This window comes from Pseudophryne corroboree, chromosome 11, assembly GCF_028390025.1.
Source record: "Pseudophryne corroboree isolate aPseCor3 chromosome 11, aPseCor3.hap2, whole genome shotgun sequence".
Taxonomy (NCBI): Eukaryota; Metazoa; Chordata; class Amphibia; order Anura; family Myobatrachidae; genus Pseudophryne; species Pseudophryne corroboree.
The window spans coordinates 328,873,478-328,898,196 of record NC_086454.1 but is presented as its reverse complement, the minus strand read 5'-3'; the positions used below and the strand labels follow the sequence as shown (position 1 = coordinate 328,898,196).

Here is a 24,719-nt window from a genome sequence, read left to right as displayed (position 1 = left end):
AGTGCCATCTTCAGATGGTGTTAGCCACTGTAAGCTATGGGCTATATAATGCAGAAAATTGCCAGGACAGAGTTCGTACGCAATGGGTTACTACTATGCCCAGCAATGGCCACTGCACATACATGCCGTCTTCATATGGTGTTAGCCACTGCTATGGCCTATATAATGTAAAAAATTAATGGCTGAGGGTTCCGTAGGAACCCAACCAGCAATGACCACTACACATACATGGTCAGTAGTCTATGCATGCACAGTAGCTCTGTGGGTTCCCAAAGGAGAAGTGAGTGTTTCACTTCTAACTCACTGCACGGATAGGCAGTGCAAAAGTTTATATTGCTACTAGCGGCAATAAGAGATTATAACTATTGGTTCTAAAACCCGATTCAGGTAATTGAGAAATATGCCCTGAATGCAGAATATTTATAGCAGCACCAACATTCAGTGTAAGTACGTCGAGACTGCGAAAACCAATGCTTCATTGATATAGCCCCAAAGAACATATATATAGAAAAAAAATGACTAGACATTTTAATAAACCAGCTGCAGTTCACTGTAATAAATTTCAAGATATTTCTGGAAGAGGAGTGACATTTAGGGAATTTATTAGCTGCCTAAGAGTTGAATAAACGTTTTTTGCGAAAGAAAAGCATAAGGACACTTAAGTGTGATGGAACCATATGGCTTGAATAATTATTTTAAAAAGCAAGTCAAAGCTCTATTTAACACTGACATATATTAAAGACGGTGTATTACTAAACTGTATAACATTCATGAAAGAGAGAGTTTATACTTAGGCTTGCAAAGGTTGATTTACACAGGTTCTGTGGCTGGCTAAATTCAAGCCTGTATAGCACCTGGTCTTAATCAGCCTCAGAACCTGTGTAAATAAATAATAGGTGTCCCGGATTAAAGAGATATTATGGCAAGCCTACTTATACTATGGGGTAAATTTACTAAGATGGGAGTTCTATTTAAGATGGGATGTTGCCCATAGCAACCAATCAGATTCTACTTCTCATTTATTTAGCACCTTCTAGAAGATAATACCTGGAATCTTAAATAGAACTCCCATCTTAGTAAATTCACCCCCATGTGTGGTATCCTATTAGCCGTGGTAAATTACCGCAGCTATTTAACTTGCTCTGGGCTATCCAATTAGCCCCAATGCTGTTATTTTCCAGGGATTATGTTACCAAATCCATGATAAAAAGCCCTTTTTTCCCCAATGAAGGCCGCAGAAATAAAAAGGCAACTTTTCAGAGATCCTATGTGTTTTCACGAGACAAACTATTTTATTCGGATACATACCCCGGGGGGAAAAAAAGTCTGAAAATTCCCAATTTTTTGCATCCAATAGGATACCCCCGTTAATATGTTCACAGTGCTCTATCTCACTCCTCTACAGCAGGTTGCCATGTTAGGGGGAGGGTCTTCTCTGACAGTTTGGCAATCTTGCTTTGCAGGAATGCATAGTGTCAATTGGTTGATTTATACACGGATCATATTCCATACAGATAATGGCCCTCATTCCGAGTTGTTCACTCGCTAGCTGCTCTTAGCAGCATTGCACACACTAGGCCGCCACCCTCTGGGAGTGTATCTTAGCTTAGCAGAATAGCAAACGAAAGATTAGCAGAATTGCTACTAAATATTTCCCTGCAGTTTCTGAGTAGCTCCAGACCTACTCACAGATTGCGATCAGCTCAGTCCGTTTAGTTCCTGGTTTGACGTCACAAACACGCCCTGCGTTCGGCCAGCCACTTCCCCGTTTCTCCAGCCACTCCTGCATTTTTCCCTGACACGCCTGCGTTTTTCAGCACACTCCCGTAAAAACGCTCAGTTACCACCCAGAAACGCCCCTTTCCTGTCAATCACTCACCGATCAGCAGTGCGACTAAAAAGCGCCGCACGAACAACAGCAAATCTACTAGGTTTTGTGTAAAATAACTTAGCACATGCGCACTGCGTACCATGCACATGCGCATTTTCCACCTAATCGCTGCGTTGCGAAAAACGGCAACGAGCGAACAACTCGGAATGACCACCAATGTGCTAAACACACGGGAGGAGCTTCATTAGTCTGTGGGCTAATGGAGATGGAAGTTTGTAATTGACTCCAGGCCAGGTAACACATGGACAATAAAATCTCCCAATAGGTACAGTGGGCGGGATGTACTAATGTACATCGCCGCCCTGCGCCACGATGCTGATCGCATATGTACTAACATATGCGATCAGCATTGCGGAGGACAGCTCTTCCGATAAGAGCTGTCCTCCGCGATGCACAGCGGCAGCCTGACTTCCGGGATTCGGCCCCAGGAGTCAGTCTGCGCATGCGCGGGGTGACGGGGGCGGCCGCAGGGCATGCTGGGAGGGATCCGATCGGATCCCTCACACAGTGCCGCGGAGAGAAGCCCATAGGCTTCTATGGACTATCGCCAGCTAAAGCTGGCGAACCCCGCCGCGGCGCTGACCTGCCGGACGGGGCTTAGTACATCAGGAAAATGCGGTAAACAGGGGGTTTACCGCATTTTCCGCTTAGTGCATCCCGCCCAATATATAAATCTCCATCCATGTGGATATTGCATGTACAGAAAGAAAGCCCTGATTCGCCCATCTTGAGAGAAAAGCGCAGAAATGACACCGTATTGTGATACCAGGCTGAGAAGTGACTATTGGAATCTTCTGCTCTTGTAGGCCAGGACTAAAACCTGATTTTTCCCAAGGGAACCATTTCTATGCAGGGGAACATTGAGGTTGTGCCGTTTACTGGGCATGGGCACCTATGTAGTGCAGCAGTAATTGGAGATGAAAGTGTCCCGTGGGATAACGTCTGCACCAATTTCTGTTGGTGGGGGAAAAACCTCACACTGACTCCTTCTAGGGCAGGGGTGGCCAAAGCATTGATCGTGGTCAACAGCAGACACTTGACCAGGCTGATTCTTATTGGCTAGCTGCACCGAACTAACCAAAAAAGCACCCTAATGGGCAAAACCATGGGGCAGATGTAACATGTGCAGAAAGAGTTAGATTTGGGTGGGTTATATTGTTTCTGTGCAGGGTGAATACTGTCTGCTTTATTTTTACACTGCAATTTAGATTTCAATTTGAACACACCCCACCCAGTTAAGGACTGGGGGCTCCACTCAGACAGGTCAGGAAAGTTGTCTGTGGGACCTGGGGCAATGTAATGTATGTTTTCCTTTTTTTGGGGGGGAGGTACTGGTTTTGTTTAGTTTCTCTTTATGCCTATGGGGGCAATGTGGTTGTTTTGTTACTGTGGGGGCCAATATGTGTGTGTGTTTTTCCTGTAGGGGGACAATTTTGCTTGGCCTTTTTTTTTCTTTCCCCCAAAGTGTTTGCTATTTTATTTATTTTTTTATATCTGTGGGGGCCAATGTGTTTGATTACTCTATGGGACAATATTTTTTTTCCTGTAGAGGCCAATGTGCGATCTCAGCGTGACAGTGTGCCACGTGAGGTCATGTCCCTTTCTGGCACATCACGCCCCATTTTTCAGGTGCTTGCAAATGTCCTTTCTTGGTAGATCCGGGATACGGTCATTAGGTCGACAACACTTAGGTCGACAGTGATTAGGTCGACCACCGTTGGTCGACATGCATTAGGTCGACATGGTCCCTAGGTCTACATGTACTCGGTCGACATGGAAAATGGTCGAGATGCATTTTAAAAAAAAATCTTTATTTTTCTTTTTTTTCTTTTTTTCATACTTTACGATCCACGTGGACTACAATTGGGAAGGATGACCTGTGCCGAGCGTATCGGTAACGAAGCGAGGCACCTTGCCCGAAGCATGGCGAGCGAAGAAAACGACACCCAAAAAAAGTAAAACTCATGTCGATCTTTTTCCATGTCGACCTAATGACTGTGTCGACCTATTTCAGGTGTCGCCTTAGTCACTGTCGACCAATAGTGGTCGACCTAATGACTGCCGACCTAAGTGTGGTCGACCTAATGACCCATACCCGTAGATCCCGAAAGATTTTCAGCTTTTATGGTAGATTGCCAAGTTCAAAAGTCTGTTTATCCCAGTTCTAGGGCATATAAAGCCTATGGGGGGTCATTTCCGGGTTGATCGTAGCTGTGCTAAATTTAGCACAGCTACGATCATCTTCCCTGATATGTGGGGGGACGCGCGGCACAGGGCTATCCCGCCCCGCATGTCAGTGCCTGGCCCCCCGCAGAAGTGCAATGGCATCGCACAGCGGCGATACCTTTGCACTTCAAGAGTAGCTCCTGACCAGCGCAGCTTTAGCGTGCTGGTCGGGAGCTACTCATCGCTCCCCGGCCCGCAGCGGCTGCGTGTGACATCACGCAGCCGCTGCGCCCCCCCCCCCCTGTTCGAAACGGCGGCCAAACCTTGCCGTTCTGCCCCCTCCTGATTGACAGGCAGAGGCGATCGCAGCCCTGCTACAGCCTTCGGACGTCTGGCATGCGCCGGCGCACTACGGCACCTGCGCAGTAGGGATTCGTTCTCTCGGCTGCGTTAAAAAGCAGCGAGCGAACGGGTCAGAATGACCCCCTATATACAGATTTCCTTTCAAGTGTTCCTTTACAGTTTCCTGCAGCAACCTTCTCCTCTGTGCGTACTAACAGACTTACCTGCGTCTTTCATCTCTCAAACTCTGTTTCTTTACTGCAAATTATGTTTATATCTGCCAGACACTGAGAGCGTTGCTTTATGAAAATAAATACAACAGTATTCCAGGACTTTCAACATAATAGTTCATTGAAGTAGCATCTTGTAGACTGTACAGTATATTTTTGGAGGAGCGTATTAACACGTCAAATTGCAGCAAATGTTAACCCATTCGCTGATAATCACCTGTGTATGACTTACGCTGACGGTTTTTATTTACCCTTAAAATAAGAATTTACTTACCGATAATTCTATTTCTCATAGTCCGTAGTGGATGCTGGGGACTCCGTCAGGACCATGGGGAATAGCGGCTCCGCAGGAGACAGGGCACAAAAAGTAAGCTTTTAGGATCACATGGTGTGTACTGGCTCATCCCCCTATGACCCTCCTCCAAGCCTCAGTTAGGTACTGTGCCCGGACGAGCGTACACAATAAGGAAGGATCTTGAATCCCGGGTAAGACTCATACCAGCCACACCAATCACACCGTACAACTTGTGATTTGAACCCAGTTAACAGTATGATAACAACGAAGAAGCCTCTGAAAAGATGGCTCACAACAATAATAACCCGATTTTTGTAACAATAACTATGTACAAGTATTGCAGACAATCCGCACTTGGGATGGGCGCCCAGCATCCACTATGGACTATGAGAAATAGAATTATCGGTAAGTAAATTCTTACTTTCTCTAACGTCCTAGTGGATGCTGGGGACTCCGTCAGGACCATGGGGATTATACCAAAGCTCCCAAACGGGCGGGAGAGTGCGGATGACTCTGCAGCACCGAATGAGAGAACTCAAGGTCCTCCTTAGCCAGAGTATCAAATTTGTAAAATTTTACAAACGTGTTCTCCCCTGACCACGTAGCTGCTCGGCAAAGTTGTAATGCCGAGACCCCTCGGGCAGCCGCCCAAGATGAGCCCACCTTCCTTGTGGAGTGGGCATTTACAGATTTAGGCTGTGGCAGGCCTGCCACAGAATGTGCAAGTTGGATTGTGCTACAGATCCAACGAGCAATCGTCTGCTTAGACGCAGGAGCACCCATCTTGTTGGGTGCATACAGGATAAACAGCGAGTCAGATTTTCTGACTCCAGCCGTCCTTGAAATATATATTTTCAATGCTCTGACAACGTCCAGCAACTTGGAGTCCTCCAAGTCGCTAGTAGCCGCAGGAACCACAATAGGCTGGTTCAAGTGAAAAGCCGAAACCACCTTAGGCAGAAACTGAGGACGCGTCCGCAGTTCTGCCCTGTCCGAATGGAAAATCAGATATGGGCTTTTGTACGATAAAGCCGCCAACTCTGATACTCTCCTGGCTGAAGCCAGGGCCAGTAGCATGGTTACTTTCCATGTAAGATACTTCAAATCTACCGATTTGAGCGGCTCAAACCAATGGGATTTGAGAAAATCCAAAACTACGTTGAGATCCCACGGTGCCACTGGAGGCACAATTGGGGGCTGTATATGTAGTACACCTTTGACAAAGGTTTGTACTTCAGGCACTGAAGCCAATTCTTTCTGGAAGAAAATCGATAAGGCCGAAATTTGAACCTTAATAGACCCCAATTTGAGGCCCATAGACAATCCTGCCTGCAGGAAATGTAGGAATCGACCCAATTGAAATTCCTCCGTTGGGGCCTTCTTGGCCTCACACCACGCAACATATTTTCTCCAAATGCGGTGATAATGTTGTGCGGTCACTTCCTTCCTGGCTTTAATCAAGGTAGGAATAACTTCCTCTGGAATGCCCTTTTCTTTTAGAATCCGGCGTTCAACCGCCATGCCGTCAAACGCAGTCGCGGTAAGTCTTGGAACATACAAGGTCCCTGCTGAAGCAGATCCCTTCTTAACGGTAGAGGCCACGGCTCTTCCGTGAGCATCTCTTGAAGTTCCGGGTACCAAGTCCTTCTCGGCCACTCCGGAGCCACGAGTATTGTTCTTACTCCCCGTAGCCGTATAATTCTCAGTACCTTTGGTATGAGAGGCAGAGGAGGAAACACATACACGGACTGGTACACCCACGGTGTTACCAGAGCGTCCACAGCTATTGCCTGAGGGTCTCTTGACCTGGCGCAATATCTGTCCAGTTTCTTGTTGAGGCGGGACGCCATCATGTCCACCTTTGGTTTTTCCCAACGGTTCACAATCATGGGGAAGACTTCTGGATGAAGTCCCCACTCTCCCGGGTGGAGGTCGTGTCTGCTGAGGAAGTCTGCTTCCCAGTTGTCCACTCCCGGAATGAACACTGCTGACAGTGCTATGACATGATTTTCCGCCCAGCGAAGAATCCTTGCAGCTTCTGTCATTGCTCTTCTGCTTCTCGTGCCGCCCTGTCTGTTTACGTGGGCGACTGCCGTGATGTTGTCCGACTGGATCAACACCGGCTGACCCTGAAGCAGCGGTTTTGCCAGGCTTAGAGCATTGTAAATCGCTCTTAGCTCCAGTATATTTATGTGAAGAGACGTCTCCAGGTTCGACCACACGCCCTGGAAGTTTCTTCCCTGTGTGACTGCTCCCCAGCCTCGTAGGCTGGCATCCGTAGTCACCAGGACCCAGTCCTGTATGCCGAATCTGCGGCCCTCTAACAGATGGGCACTCTGCAACCACCACAGAAGAGACACCCTTGTTCTTGGTGACAGTGTTATCCGCTGATGCATGTGCAGATGCGATCCGGACCATTTGTCCAGCAGATCCCACTGAAATATTCGTGCGTGGAATCTGCCGAATGGAATTGCTTCGTAAGAAGCCACCATCTTTCCCAAGACTCTTGTGCATTGATGTACTGACACATTTCCTGGTTTTAGGAGGTTCCTGACAAGTTCGGATAACTCCCTTGCTTTCTCCTCCGGGAGAAACACCTTTTTCTGAACAGTGTCCAGAATCATTCCCAGGAACAGCAGACGTGTCGTCGGGGTCAATTGAGATTTTGGAAGATTCAGAATCCACCCGTGTTGTTGAAGCACTACTTGGGTTAGTGCTACTCCGACTTCCAGCTGTTCTCTGGACCTTGCCCTTATCAGGAGATCGTCCAAGTAAGGGATAATTAATACGCCTTTTCTTCGTAGAAGAACCATCATTTCGGCCATTACCTTGGTAAAGACCCGAGGTGCCGTGGACAAACCAAACGGCAGCGTTTGAAACTGATAATGACAGTTTTGTATCACAAACCTGAGATACCCTTGGTGTGAAGGGTAAATTGGGACATGCAGATAAGCATCTTTTATGTCCAGGGACACCATGAAGTCCCCTTCTTCCAGATTCGCTATCACTGCTCTGAGTGACTCCATCTTGAACTTGAATTTCTGTATGTACAGGTTCAAGGATTTCAGATTTAGAATAGGTCTTACCGAACCGTCCGGCTTCGGTACCACAAATAGTGTGGAATAATACCCCTTTCCCTGTTGTAGGAGGGGTACCTTGACTATCACCTGCTGAGAATACAGCTTGTGAATGGCTTCCAATACCGTCGCCCTTTCTGAGGGAGACGTTGGTAAAGCAGACTTTAGGAACCGGCGAGGGGGAGACTTTTCGAATTCCAACTTGTAACCCTGAGATACTACATGCAGGATCCAAGGGTCCACCTGTGAGCACGCCCACTGTGTGCTGAAAATCTTTAGTCGACCCCCCACCGCCCCTGAGTCCGCTTGCACAGCCCCAGCGTCATGCTGAGGGCTTTGTAGAAGCCGGGGAGGGCTTCTGTTCGTGGGAAGTAGTTGCTTGCTGCACCCTCTTACCCCTTCCTCTGCCTCTGGGCAAATATGACTGTCCTTTTGCCCGCTTGTTCTTATAGGAACGAAAGGACTGCGGCTGAAAAGACGGTGTCTTTTTCTGTTGGGAGGTGACCTGAGGTAAAAAAGTGGATTTTCCGGCTGTTGCCGTGGCCACCCGATCCGATAGACCGACCCCAAATAATTCCTCTCCTTTATACGGCAATACTTCCATATGCCGTTTGGAATCCGCATCACCTGACCACTGTCGCGTCCATAAACTTCTTCTGGCAGATATGGACATCGCACTTACTCTCGATGCCAGAGTGCAAATATCCCTCTGAGCATCTCGCATATAAAGAAAAGCATCCTTTAATTGCTCTATAGTCAATAAAATACTGTCCCTATCCAGGGTATCAATATTTTCAGTCAGGGAATCCGACCACACCACCCCAGCACTGCACATCCAGGCTGAGGCTATTGCTGGTCGCAGTATAACACCAGTATGTGTGTATATACTCTTCAGGGTAGTTTCCAGCCTCCTATCAGCTGGATCCTTGAGGGCGGCCGTATCAGGAGACGGTAACGCCACTTGTTTTGATAAGCGTGTGAGCGCCTTATCCACCCTAGGGGGTGTTTCCCAGCGCGCCCTAACCTCTGGTGGGAAAGGGTATAATGCCAATAACTTCTTTGAAATTAGCAGTTTTCTATCGGGGTTAACCCACGCTTCATCACACACGTCATTCAATTCCTCTGATTCAGGAAAAGCTACAGGTAGTTTTTTCACACCCCACATAATACCCCCCTTTGAGGTACCTGCAGTATCAGAGATATGCAAAGCCTCCTTCATTGCCGTGATCATATAACGTGTGGCCCTATTGGAAAATACGTTTCTTTCTTCACCGTCGACACTAGATTCATCTGTGTCGGTACCTGTGTCGACTGACTGAGGTAAGGGACGTTTTACAGCCCCTGACGGTGTCTGAGACGCCTGGACAGGTACTAACTGGTTTTCCGGCCGTCTCATGTCGTCAACTGACTTTTGCAGCGTGCTAACATTATCACGTAATTCCATAATTAAAGCCATCCATTCCGGTGTCGACTCCCTAGGGGGTGACATCACCATTACCGGCAATTGCTCCGCCTCCACACCAACATCGTCCTCATACATGTCGACACACATGTACCGACACACAGCAGACACACAGGGAATGCTCTTATCGAAGACAGGACCCCACTAGCCCTTTGGGGAGACAGAGGGAGAGTTTGCCAGCACACACCAAAGCGCTATAAAAATGTATATAAACAACCCTAAAAGGTGTTGTTTCTGTTATATGCGCTTAATACATAAAAATATCGCCAAAATATGCCCCCCTTCTCTGTTTTACCCTGTTTCTGTAGTGCAGTGCAGGGGAGAGTCCTGGGAGCCTTCCTCACAGCGGAGCTGAGCAGGAAAATGGCGCTGTGTGCTGAGGAGAATAGGCCCCGCCCCCTAAAACGGCGGGCTCTTCTCCCGGAGTTTGCGATATATGGCAGGGGTTAAATACATCCATATAGCCTCAAGGGCTATATGTGATGTATTTTAGCCATAGAAAAAGGTATTATACATTGCTGCCCAGACCGCTGGTGCGAAGTGTGCCGACAACAATGGCGCACAGCTGCAGTGCTGTGCGCTACCTTATGAAGACTGAAAGTCTTCTGCCGCCTGTTTCCGGACCTCTGGATCTCTTCAACTTCGGCATCTGCAAGGGGGGTCGGCGGCACGGCTCCGGGACCGGACTCCATGGCTGGGCCTGTGTTCGATCCCTCTGGAGCTAATGGTGTCCAGTAGCCTAAGAAGCAAATCCATCCTGCACGCAGATGAGTTCACTTCTCTCCCCTAAGTCCCTCGTAGCAGTGAGCCTGTTGCCAGCAGGACTCACTGAAAATAAGAAACCTAAAAAACTTTTTCTAAGCAGCTCTTTATGAGAGCCACCTAGATTGCACCCTGCTCGGACGGGCACAAAAACCTAACTGAGGCTTGGAGGAGGGTCATAGGGGGAGGAGCCAGTACAAACCATGTGATCCTAAAAGCTTACTTTTTGTGCCCTGTCTCCTGCGGAGCCGCTATTCCCCATGGTCCTGACGGAGTCCCCAGCATCCACTAGGACGTTAGAGAAATCAGGATTGCTAACTTATGCCAGCAGCTCTTTGTGTACTTGGTCTGAGTTCCATATGTTACTGACACGTTTCACGTTTTGTTTATGATTCTAAGTTGCGCGCTGCAGCGGTCCTGCGTGCGTCTTTGTCCGGCGTTGCTTCTGTGACTGAAAGCAAACACCGCTACAAGCCGTTACCTGGTGTACAAGCGTGTCTGATATTGTAACACCCGCTTTGAGCTCAAGGATTGCTTTGTGTGTCTTCAGACGCTACCATCGGTCTCACCAACAAAACCTGCATCATCCCCATGCAGATTCTCCGTCAGAGCAGCGGCGGAACTTGTGAGTGGTGTGCCCAGGTGCAAAACTATGCTTTGGCCCCCTCCTCCGCCCCACCCCAAGTTCACAATATGCCATAAGGCAGTTGGTAACATTGAGAGGTACAGGGTGATGGGGATGAGGTCGGGAAGAGGGTGACCGGGAGAGATTGACAGGAAGACGGAGAACTGGTGAAAGGGGAGAGAGTGAGAGGGAGAAGCAGTGTGTGACAGGGAGAAGCATTGGGGGATTGAGAGGGTGACAGGGAGAGGGAAAGGGTGACTGGGAGAGGCAGATGGTATGAGAGGTCTCTGTAGGAGGGAGTATAGGGGGTAAATTGGGTTGAAAAGGTTCACTGGGACATGAAGGGAAAGTATCAGTGGAGGAGACAGGCAGAAAAAAACATGAGAGCTGAGAACAGACAATGTTAGGCAAAAAAATGCAGTAAAGGGATAGAAGATGAATTATGTCAGGGAAGAGGAGAGAGAGAGAGAGAGAGAGAGAGAGAGAGAGAGAGAGAGAGAGAGAGAGAGAGGTGAAGAGGAAGGGAGAGAGGTGTAGGGAAAGGGAGAGAGAGAGAGAGAAAGAGAATGAGGATGGAGGGAGAAAGAAAAAGGGAGGGGTGGTAACGGAGAGAGAGGGGGAATGGAGAGAAAGAGAGGGTGGAGGGAGAAAGAAAAGAGAAGGGGTTGGAGACAGAGAGTATGAGAGGGGAGAGATGGAAATAGAGAGGGGTGGGTGGAGAGAGAGGGGGGAGATGGAGAGAGATAGAGAGAGGGGGAGACGGAAAGAGAGAGAGAGAGGGGGGGGGGGGATGGAGAGAGAGAGGAGATGGGGGAGACGGATATAAAGGGGGAGAGAGAAGGGAAGGGGCAGAATGAGGGGGGAGAGCGAGAGACAGAGAGATAGAACAAAGGGGGAGAGAGAAGGGAAGGGGCAGAATGAGGGAGGAGAGCGAGAGACAGAGAGATAGAACAAAGGGGGAGAGAGAGGCTGAGTAGCACTTGCCACTTTTACTACTCTAGTGTTGTTTGTATGCTACCTGGCCTGGCGTCAGTGGCATGGACAATCAGGGACAACTGCTGTGGGTTGGTATTGATATGTCGGCATTCGGGATGCCGGCGGTCAGACTACCATCCGCGGCATCCCGATGTTGAGAATCCCGACAGGGGGAAGGTATACTTACCTTCCTCCAATGGTCCCCTAACCCCCCCTTCTAGCAGCTTAAACCTAACCCTCCCCTACCCCCGTAGCCTAACCCTAACCCTCCCCGGTGGTGCCTAAACCTAACCTCTCCTCCCCGCAGCCTAAACCCAACACCCCTCTCCCCCCTTCCCGCAGCCTAACCCTAACCCTCCCCGGTGGTGCCTAAACCTAACCCCTCTTCTCCGCAGCCTAAACCCAACACCCCAACCCCGCAGCCTAACCCTAACCCTCCCCGGTGGTGCCTAAACCTAACCCCTCTTCTCCGCAGCCTAAACCCAACACCCCTCTCCCCTCTTCCCGCAGCCTAACCCTAACCGGTGGTGCCTAAACCTAACCTCTCCTCCCCGCAGCCTAAACCCAACACCCCTCTCCCCCCTTCCCGCAGCCTAACCCTAACCCTCCCCGGTGGTGCCTAAACCTAACCCCTCTTCTCCGCAGCCTAAACCCAACACCCCTCTCCTCTCTTCCCGCAGCCAAACCCTAACCCTCCCCGGTGGTGCCTAAACCTAACCTCTCCTCCCCGCAGCCTAAACCCAACACCCCTCTCCTCTCTTCCCGCAGCCTAACCCTCCCCGGTGGTGCCTAAACCTAACCTCTCCTCCCCGCAGCCTAAACCCAACACCCCTCTCCCCTCTTCCCGCAGCCTAACCCTAACCCTCCCCGGTGGTGCCTAAACCTAACCCCTCTTCTCCGCAGCCTAAACCCAACACCCCTCTCCCCTCTTCCCGCAGCCTAACCCTAACCCTCCCCGGTGGTGCCTAAACCTAACCCCTCTTCTCCGCAGCCTAAACCCAACACCCCTCCCCACTTCCCCGCAGCCTAACCCTAACCCTCCCCGGTGGTGCCTAAACCTAACCCCTCTTCTCCGCAGCCTAAACCCAACACCCCTCTCCCCCCTTCCCGCAGCCTAACCCTAACCCTCCACGGGGTTGCCTAAACCGTAGAGATTCTGGCATCGGGCTTGTGACCTTAACCTGGAAACCAGCAACTGCATTCCGACTAGTGTCAGGATTCCAGCATCGATATTTCAACTGCCGGGATACCGACCACCAGGATCCTGAAAGGATCCCCTGCAGATATACTGTATAAGGCATCGGCTGTGCTGCAGGGCCGACATGATATGTCTGTGAATGACGTTGTTCACAGACATATCAGTTGTACCCACTTGCTGACCCGCTACCGGTATATCGTCCGTTCGCTAGAATTATATTAGAATATATTGCCCAGTGTGTACCCAGCTATAGAGGTATATTTACTAAGCAGTGATAAGAGTGGAGAAGTGAGCCAGTGGAGAAATTTCCCCATCAACCAATCAGCACTGAAGTAACATCTATAATTTGCATACTATAAAATGATACAGAGCTGCTGATTGGTTGATGGGGAAATTTCTCCACTGGCTCACTTCTCCGCTCTTATCACTGCTTAGTAAATGTTCCCCTTAGTTGCATGTGCAAAGAGAGAGAAAAAATCGCTCAGCTGTGACATTGCGTCTGATTCAGAATCTGGCCCTATATATCTGGCCCTATATTTGAATGCAAACATTTCTCTCGTGTTCCTAGCAGCATTATAATGAAAATCGACTTAGCATTTTAAAACCACACATGTGGAATGCACAAATATAGCAATTAGAGCACATTCAAGCCCCGGCTTTGTATAGTAACAAATGCAGGCGTCTGATTATGTATCGGATCTAACTGCAATGGAATGTCTACTTAAGCCACTCTGATCTCTATATAGCTAGAGATATAACTATTGAGAAGAGCTACTGAGCCATAATGTGCTGTACAAGGGAAAACATATCATGTCAGCATCCATTAACAAACAGAGGCTTCCCAGTTCTAATATTCATGATTACACCTAACGGTGATTTCTATAGCATTGAAAGCAGTCTAGCACTTTAGTGTCGTACTTTCAGGCGCTTGACAGGCGTCACTAAGTTGTTTCTCAATTAGGTAAACGAGCTTCCACCTTCATGCAACCAGGCTTGGATACCTGTGTGCCCTAATGCAACTTTATTTCAATCTGTGGGCCTAATTCAGACCTGATTGCAGCAGCAAATTTGTTTGCACATGGGCAAAACCACGGGGGTAATTCAGAAGATTTTTTGCAGCCCTGCGATCAGATAGTCGCCACCATGGGGAAGGGGGTGGGCGGGGGGGAGAGTGTATTTTCGCTGTACAAGTGTGCGAACGCATGTGTAGCTGAGCTGTACAAGCTGATTTTGTGCAGTCTCTGCGCAGCCCAGGACTTACTCAGCTGCTGCGATCACTTCAGCCTGTTCAGGATCAGATTTGACGTCAGATACCTGCCCTGCAAACGCATGGACACGCCTGCATTTTTCCAGACACTCCCTGAAAACGGTCAGTTGCCACCCACAAACGCCCTCTATCTGTCAATCTCCTTGTGAACGCCCGTGCGAATGGATCCTTCGCATAAACCTGTCGCTGACCAGCGAAACGCTGTGCAGCCGGCCGTCGCGCCTGAGCATTGCGGTGCATAAGCATGCACAGTTTGGATCTGAACGCCCGATGGGCAAAAATGCACAGCAGCGATCAGGTCTGAATTACCCCCCATGTGCGCTGCAGGAGGGGCAGATGTAACATATGCAGAGAGCGTTAGATTTGGTTGGGGTGTGTTCAAACTGAAATCTAAATTGCAGTGTAAAAATAAAGCAGCCAATATTTACCCTGCACAGAAACAAATTAACCCACCCAAATCTAACTCTCTCTGCACATGTTATATCTGCCCCACCTGCAGTGCACATGGGGGGGTCATTCCGAGTTGTTCGCTCGCTAGCAGATTTTAGCAGCATTGCACACGCTAAGCCACCGCCTACTGGGAGTGTATCTTAGCTTAGCAGAATTGCGAACGAAAGATTAGCAGAATTGCGAATAGAAATTTATTAGCAGTTTCTGAGTAGCTCCAGACCCAGGGCCGGTTCCGGGGCTTCTGGCGCCCCGGGCTGCTTTAGGGGGCGTGGCTTTGTACAGGGGGCGTGGTCATTTACGCCCCCTGTACAGACTGAAATGATGTGCGGTGCGCGATGACGTCATCGCGCACCGCACAGTAAAGGACCTCTCCACGAAGGGAAACTAGACGCGTACGCGTCTAGTTTCCCTTCCCAGCGGCAGCGGGGGGGGCAGCGGCCAGCGGCAGCAGGGGGGCATCCGGCAGCGGGGGGCACACAGCAGCAGCGGATCATGCCCTGGTGCGGCGCCCTCCGAAAGGCGCCCTGCGCCCTCCGGAAGGTGGCGCCCCGGGCAAAAGTCCTGCTTGCCCGTGGCAAGATCCGCTACTGTCCAGACCTACTCACAGATTGCGATCAGCTCAGCCCATTTCGTTCCTGGTTTGACGTCACACACACGCCCAGCATTCGGCCAGCCACTCCCCCATTTCTCCAGACATGCCTGCGTTTTTCCGCACACTCCCAGAAAACGGTCAGTTTCCGCCCAGAAAGTAGAAACACCCACTTCCTGTCAATCACACTCCGATCACTTCAACGATGAAAATTCTTCGTTCGGACGTGAGTAAATCTACTACGTTTTGTGCTAAAATACTTAGCGCATGCGCGCTGCGTACCATGCGCATGCGCATTTTTGCCTTAATCGCTCCGTTGCGAAAATCGGCAACGAGCGAACAACTCGGAATGACCCCCATGGTTTTGCCCATTTGCTAACAAATTTGCTGCTGCGATCAGGTCTGAATTAGGCCCAATGTGCAGTGTTACTCGGTTCATGCGCAGACTGAAAACATCAGGCAATTGCATCCGATATCGTGACTGCGTCATCCTATACATCAGACCATAATACTGCGTTTCACCCCTTACTGTCCACAAGTAGGCAGTGCGCACACTGCTACACTACAGATACCATATGGGTTTCAATACAGAGATCTTATTTTATTTTTAAGGAATTTGATCCCTGCTGCAGGCAAAACATATAGAATATTAATATTCCTGAAAGTTGTCATGACAAGGCTTCTCCAGTCATTTTCTAAAGGGTTGAGCGTTCAAGTCCCGCGTAACAGATTTTTTCCCCCATAAAGCGTTCCGATGGGTGCATGCAATCATTTGCCACAAGTGCATCTCACAGCAATAGTGACAGGTAAGTACATCATTAACTTCACTGTACTGCAGAGATAACGAGCTCCAATCTATGCCTGACAGTGTGACAGTGCTTTGAGGCTGCGCAAGATTCCAATTACAGATAGTACTATAAAAGAGAGATTCATTTTATTGGTCGGAGGTTCAATTTGAACTGATTTTCTAATACAAGTAAAAACATAGAACTGTTCATTGTAACTCCCAGTATGCAGCAATATTCTATGCCAGGCTTCTTCCTGATATCTTAGAAAGCAGAACCAAAGAGCAATAAAGGGAGAGGCCTTTCTACGGATAGGTATGTCAATCAAGTGATTTACCCAGCTACTGAAATTCTAATTAAGCAGGAAAAAAATAAAAATAAACAGACCCATAAATAAAAATGCATGGATTGCGGTCCTCTGGCTGCGTTCCCAGACCGGCGTTATCCGTTATCAATCGAGGAGCTGATCTACGGACTCAGTTAATAATTAGGCTGGTGAAATTCGCAACCTGTGTTCGGAGATTCTAAACGAACAAACATATATCACCTAGTTATTCTCTAATGGAGTTCAGTATGGTATGCCGGCGGTCGGGCTCCCGGCGACCAGCATACCGGCGCCGGGAGCCCGACCGCCGGCTTACCGACAGTGTGGCGAGCGCAAATGAGCCTCTTGCGGGCTTGCTGCGCTCGCCACGCTATTTTATTCTCCCTCCAGGGGGGGGGGGGGGGACCCCCACGAGGGACAATACGTGTCGGTATGCCAGCTGTCGGGATTCCGGCGCCGGTATACTGTGCTGTTGTGCGTTAGAATGAGCTGTGGTATCCCTGTGACTGAATCTTATTTTTTTGTCCATCCCACCGATCTGAATCATTTTTATTTTGTGAGTTATGACTGGTATAAAAGGGCAATAAACCCTGTACTGTGTGTAATAAAACAGAAATAGCCAACGGTGGCTAATGACAAACAGACATAAGTAAGACTGTGAAAATCTGACTTAAAGGCAAACGCTTTATTGCAGGCTTGAACAAATGAATGTAGGTTTGGTAAGCCTGTCAGTCAGGTAAAGGAGCCAGCGGAATCTATGAAGAAGCCAGAGAAGATGTGCGCTCATTGACATCAATACAAGTGGCTCCCAAAATGTCATTAGTCATTTTATAGGTGCATTACCGCCCTGACTTCTGGGATTTCTACAGACGTGTTTTACTACTGTAGATATGTGTCACATGGAACATTAACACTGTTATAACATTAAGGCTACATCCTACATCCAGGTGGCAGCCCGACTTTTGCTCATTATGCACAAGTAATACACACGCACACACACACACACACACACACACACACACACACACACACACACACACACACACACACACGTATAAATGGAAAAAACAGCATTCAGTGAAAGATATAACCAACAAAACAAATGGTGGTGCAAGGTCAAAAAAGGGTTAATATTGACACTAATTTTGCCCAGGTAATGAAAGTATATGGGCTGCAGCTGTGGGTCTATATGCAATGGAATCCTCCAGAAGAATAAACGTTTATTCATCCCTGAAAGTGAGTGCTGTTATATTCTTTTTTCATTACCAGGGAAAAACGAGAGTGTTTTATTTATATATATATATATATATATATATATATATATATATATATATACACATGGGATCGGTATGAAACACTGGTGTACGGGATGACAGATGTCAGTATTTCGGCATCCCGCCCGCCAGAATGCCGGCACAAGGGCAAGCACTCGCCAAGGGAGAATCCCCTACCTCGCCGGTATTCCGGAGGCAGGATTGTGCCCCTGTCGATGTTGGTATTGCGATCGCCAGGAATGCGGCGGGCGGTATGTTAAATGCATTATATATATATATATATATATATATATATGCGTGCAAAAGCCCTTCAAAGCAATAACAACCTCCTGGGTGCCTTTCCCAACCCGAGTGGGAAAGTATATGGATAGCAAGTGGATGACACTCCGGAAATAAAATAAAACTCCAAACAAGTTCTGTGTGGTCAACGTTTCAGGGACACTATTCCCTTTTATCAAGACATAGTGTCCCTGAAACGTTGACCACACAGAACTTGTTTGGAGTTTTATTTTATTCCCGGAGTGTCATCCACTTGCTAGATAGATATATATATATATATATATATATATACTTTCATAATTTATCCATACATCTGGAAAATAGAGATGTCATCATTTATAATTGGAGTTATGTCACGTCCATAAAATATAACATATTTACTAGGGGGATTTTATTTAGAGTGATGTCTTTTGAAGTGTCTCCACAACAGTCGGCTGCTTTCACTTTGTGCCTAGTAACACTGATCATTTTTCCTTGCACCCCGCAGAAGTACTGTGCACAAAGATAACAATGTTTGGCTACCATATTAAGCGTTCCTGCACACAGCTGAACAATGACGCAGCACATTGCGCTGCATTCAATGCCACGCATGAGGTAGTGATGTCCCAAGACTCACTGTGAATTTGTTCCGTTGGGGAATGCACACCCATCAGTTAAGGTAAAGCGCAGTTGGATTTGAGTAATATCTTGTAAAAAGTTTCTTCCTTTATTATAAAATGCAACTTGTATGTTATAAGGAATTATTAACCCCCAGATTGTGGTATAAAAAGTAGACTGAACAACCCTTGGGTGTTGTGTGAGCAGTATGAAAACACTCAGATGTGCTCGCTGCTAGGTGATGTCATAAGCACCGGCACGGTCTGGGCTCCTCCCACTGCAGTCACTGTGAAGAGCGCTGCTAAACAATGCAAGAAATAGGGCATGGTAAGGGTAGGGTTGTGGAGATAAAAGCGGATTTAAAAAAATATTATACCTGTAATTTAGAATACTGCGAGAAAAGCACGTAAAACGCACATGTCTGGATATCCTGCGGCTGTATCAGTGGTTACTGTAGTTGTGATCCGTGTAGTGCCAGACTAATGAGAGCATGGGTCTAATGTCATCATCTCTGTGCTCTCCTGGCTATATTTTATATGTATATATATATATATATATATATATATATATATATATATGAAAAAGCAAAAGAAAGGAAGGCGCACAAATGAGCAAAATTTGAAATCTTTACTAATAAAAAGATAAAAGCTCACATACATCGAGGTAAATAAGTACCGGCTCCCTCCTCCAAAACCCCACAGGAAACGTCTCCGGATCGTGCCCAGCAGTGATTCAGACGGGGAACTTTAAATGGTTTGCATTTGGCTGTGTTTTCATCCACGCACTCGGTCACAGAGCATGCGGCCGCTCGTTCAGTACTTGGTGTAGACGTCTACTGGGCTGAATCACTGCTGGGCACGATCCGGAGACGTTTCCTGTGGGGTTTTGGAGGAGGCCTTCCTTTCTTTTGCTTTTTCACATGTACCGAGCCGGTGGATCGGCCTTTCAGGAATTGGCAGCACGTACACAGATAATAAGAAAAGAACTGATTATTTGAATTTGGACTGAGAGCAATATCCCATGCGCAGTTAACAACTGTGGTAATTTATATATATATATATATATATATATATATATATATATATATAGTATATTGCGTTCTCTCAGGGGATTTCTCTTCAGTTTTCTCAGTTACTGACAGCCCCAACCTACCCAAAACATCAACATTCTTCTTATACAGTGATCTGTTAACAAGCCTGGAAAGTGAAAACGTCCTACAGGGCTAGTGTGAAATAAAATACACACTGGTCAACTTAAATAGATCACGATTGGGAGCATACTGTATTTCTAGCTAACAATTCCCAGTGCCCACTATGTAACCTCGGGCATTGGCACATATCTAGCTACAATTCCCAGTGTCCACTATGTAACCTCAGGTCAGTTTATTGGCACATATCTAACTACAATTCCCAGTGTCCACTATGTAACCTCAGGTCAGTTTATTGGCACATATCTAACTACAATTCCCAGTGCCCACTATGTAACCTCAGGTCAGTTATTGGCACATATCTAGCTACAATTCCCAGTGCCCACTATGTAACCTCAGGTCAGTTATTGGCACATATCTAACTACAATTCCCAGTGCCCACTATGTAACCTCAGGTCAGTTATTGGCACATATCTAACTACAATTCCCAGTGCCCACTATGTAACCTCGGGCATTGGCACATATCTAGCTACAATTCCCAGTGTCCACTATGTAACCTCAGGTCAGTTATTGGCACATATCTAGCTACAATTCCCAGTGCCCACTATGTAACCTCAGGTCAGTTATTGGCACATATCTAACTACAATTCCCAGTGCCCACTATGTAACCTCAGGTCAGTTATTGGCACATATCTAACTACAATTCCCAGTGCCCACTATGTAACCTCTGGCCAGTTATTGGCACATATCTACTACAATTCCCAGTGTCCACTATGTAACCTCAGGTCAGTTATTGGCACATATCTAGCTACAATTCCCAGTGTCCACTATGTAACCTCAGGTCAGTTATTGGCACATATCTACTACAATTCCCAGTGCCCACTATGTAACCTCAGGTCAGTTATTGGCACATATCTAGCTACAATTCCCAGTGCCCACTATGTAACCTCAGGTCAGTTTATTGGCACATATCTAGCTACAATTCCCAGTGCCCACTATGTAACCTCAGGTCAGTTATTGGCACATATCTACTACAATTCCCAGTGCCCACTATGTAACCTCAGGTCAGTTATTGGCACATATCTAGCTACAATTCCCAGTGCCCACTATGTAACCTCAGGTCAGCTATTGGCACATATCTAGCTACAATTCCCAGTGCCCACTATGTAACCTCAGGTCAGTTATTGGCACATATCTACTACAATTCCCAGTGCCCACTATGTAACCTCAGGTCAGTTATTGGCACATATCTACTACAATTCCCAGTGTCCACTATGTAACCTCAGGCCAGTTTATTGGCACATATCTACTACAATTCCCAGTGCCCACTATGTAACCTCAGGCCAGTTATTGGCACATATCTAGCTACAATTCCCAGTGTCCACTATGTAACCTCAGGCCAGTTATTGGCACATATCTAGCTACAATTCCCATTGCCCACTATGTAACCTCACGTCAGTTATTGGCACATATCTAGCTACAATTCCCAGTGCCCACTATGTAACCTCAGGTCAGTTATTGGTACATATCTAGCTACAATTCCCAGTGTCCAGTATGTAACCTCAGGTCAGTAGTTGGCACATATCTAGCTACAATTCCCAGTGCCCACTATGTAACCTCAGGTCAGTTTATTGGCACATATCTAGCTACAATTCCCAGTGCCCACTATGTAACCTCAGGTCAGTTATTGGCACATATCTAGTTACAATTCCCAGTGCCCACTATGTAACCTCAGGTCAGTTATTGGTACATATCTAGCTACAATTCCCAGTGCCCACTATGTAACCTCAGGTCAGTTATTGGTACATATCTAGCTACAATTCCCAGTGCCCACTATGTATCCTCAGGTCAGTTTATTGGCACATATCTACTACAATTCCCAGTGCCCACTATGTAACCTCAGGTCAGTTATTGGCACATATCTACTACAATTCCCAGTGCCCACTATGTAACCTCAGGTCAGTTATTGGTACATATCTAGCTACAATTCCCAGTGCCCACTATGTAACCTCAGGTCAGTTATTGGCACATATCTAGCTACAATTCCCAGTGCCCACTATGTAACCTCAGGTCAGTTATTGGCACATATCTAGCTACAATTCCCAGTGTCCACTATGTAACCTCAGGCCAGTTTATTGGCACATATCTACTACAATTCCCGGTGCCCACTATGTAACCTCAGGTCAGTTTATTGGCACATATCTACTACAATTCCCAGTGCCCACTATGTAACCTCAGGTCAGTTATTGGCACATATCTACTACAATTCCCAGTGCCCACTATGTAACCTCAGGTCAGTTATTGGTACATATCTAGCTACAATTCCCAGTGCCCACTATGTAACCTCAGGTCAGTTATTGGCACATATCTAGCTACAATTCCCAGTGTCCACTATGTAACCTCAGGCCAGTTTATTGGCACATATCTACTACAATTCCCAGTGCCCACTATGTAACCTCAGGTCAGTTTATTGGCACATATCTAGCTACAATTCCCAGTGCCCACTATGTAACCTCAGGCCAGTTTATTGGCACATATCTAGCTACAATTCCCAGTGCCCACTATGTAACCTCAGGTCAGTTATTGGCACATATCTAGCTACAATTCCCAGTGCCCACTATGTAACCTCAGGTCAGTTATTGGCACATATCTAGTTACAATTCCCAGTGCCCACTATGTAACCTCAGGTCAGTTATTGGCACATATCTAGTTACAATTCCCAGTGCCCACTATGTAACCTCAGGCCAGTTTATTGGCACATATCTAGCTACAATTCCCAGTGTCCAGTATGTAGCCTTGGGCCAGTTATTTTTAATACAAATAAATGTAACCCCTTCATTCCTAAATAAACACAATAGGAGTTCCATTTCAGACTGTAGATTATATATTTACAACAGTTAAACTTTATACACTGTACGGGGGAGATTCAAATGTTTGAAAAGTCAGTTGGGAGTCTATTTTTTCCTATCTAATAGACAGGAAAAAACAGACACTCAACCGACTTTTCAAACATTTGAATTCCACCCTTAGTGTGTGTGTGTGTGTGTGTGTGTGTGTGTGTGTGTGTGTGTGTATGTATATATATATATACACATACAAAATATCTGTATATATAGTATAACCCATTTTCTGAAATTTAACCATTTTTTAGAAAAAAAATGTTACCAACATAAAAAGAACATAATCATCCTGGTAATTTAATTTCTGATTTCCATGGTGATATAAATATTAAGCTATATGACAAATATAATGCAGAGTCACCATACTGTGACAGTCTATATTTAGTCAACCGTACTGCTGGTGTCAAGAGCGTAGCTAGAAGGAGGGTTATAAATATGTATATATCATAGAATAAGAAGAGAATTTCACATTACGCATCACTAAAACATTCCGGAAATTAAGTGCTCTCTTTCAAAGTGACAAATTAAATTCTACGACAGTTTCACTGCCGAGAGACAGTCCACCGTGCGCCCTGTTACAATACACTAGTATCTACGGTACCTCCCCGCTGCTGGCGTGTAATCTGCATCTTGGGAGCTTTAAATCCAAGTCGACCAAACAAGTGGGTCTGGATAATGCTCAGAGATCTGTATGTATTCACCCAGATTAATAAAATGCAGCTGAGAACGGGGTCTGTGTGTCGCCTCCTCGGTGTGGATTTAGGATAAGTGGTACAGCTGGTGCAAACTGATTTTTAAAAAAAATTGTTTATTTATTTTAAAGTGTCAACAGAAATGTTCTACAGGATTCCGAGCTGAGAATACACACAATGATGATGATGATGCTTTAGTGGGGGGGTCTATCCTTTGCAATACGGTGTGTCCTGTGACAGCAGGACTTTGCTCATGGTATATTATACAGCTGCACCATAGGGAACCCCTAACAGTACAGGAATTATTCCTATAGAGACTACTGTCTCCTTAGCTTTCTTATGTGCAGCACATACTTTAAATACACCATTCTGATATGTCATATTATATATATATATATATATATATATATATTTATTTATATACGTGTGTGTGTGTGTGTATATATATATATATATATATATATATGTATATGCGTGTGTGTGTATATATATACATACATACATACACACACACACACACACACACACACACACACACACACACACACACACACACACACACACACACACACACATGTGTGTGCCAAGTAAATGGATAGCATTTAAACCCTTATGTGCATATGATGGCTTGGCATTGGTGTCAGCACAGAAGTACACAGAGGGGACAGAGCATGCACATGTGTGTAGTGTACATGTAAAGGATCACAGAGCAGGTGTCTGTGCCCGGCTCCCGTTACTCACATCCAGGATGACAGAGATGCCCCTCCTGGTGCCCGGGTTGGGCATGTCCTGCGCCCCAGTCACCGCCTCCTGCACCTGCATCTCCCCCTGACTCTTGTCGCTCATCTTGGTGACGATCCAGCGGAGTAGCCCGTCCAGTCCCCGGAGCTGAGGCTGCTGCTGCTGCAGGAGCTTGTGGACGCTGGTCCTGCAGTACCGGGCTGCCTGCTCACACATGTCTGAGGCTGGGAGGGGGAGAGCAGCCCGCCCCCGGCATGTAACCCCGCCCCGGCAGCGGCTATCCACGCCCCCGACACGCCTCCGACTGTCAGTATTATGGTGGGATGGGGGGACCGACCACGCCCCTGATTATGCAAATCCTACCTCCTCTGGTCCTCAGATTCTGTGGTATACATATTACATGGTATCCGGACTCTGGCTCGACACCCATTACGTTAATAGCTATTGGTCGACAGTGACTATGTCGACACTAGAAATAGGTCGACATGCAAAAAGGTTTTTTTTTTTTTTTTTTAACTGTTCCATACTTTACGATCCACATGGACTACGATTGGGAACGGTAACCTGTGGCGAGCGCAGCAGTAGCGGAACGAGGCACCTTGCCCGAAGTGTGGCGAGCGAACACGGTGCTTTAATTGGGGTTCCCGGTC

At 47.0% G+C, this 24,719-nt stretch overlaps 1 protein-coding gene across 1 annotated transcript in view; it reads right to left on the bottom strand.

The window, feature by feature from the left end:
• Positions 1-24,300, bottom strand: part of NECAB2 (N-terminal EF-hand calcium binding protein 2) — a 358,564-nt gene extending 334,264 nt beyond the window's left edge. Inside the window, exon 1 of the mRNA XM_063945739.1 lies at positions 24,070-24,300. Coding sequence (XP_063801809.1) covers positions 24,070-24,285 — 216 coding nt within the window. The 5' untranslated portion in view covers positions 24,286-24,300. The remainder of the gene's footprint in view (positions 1-24,069) is intronic.
• Positions 24,301-24,719: the final 419 nt, after the last annotated feature.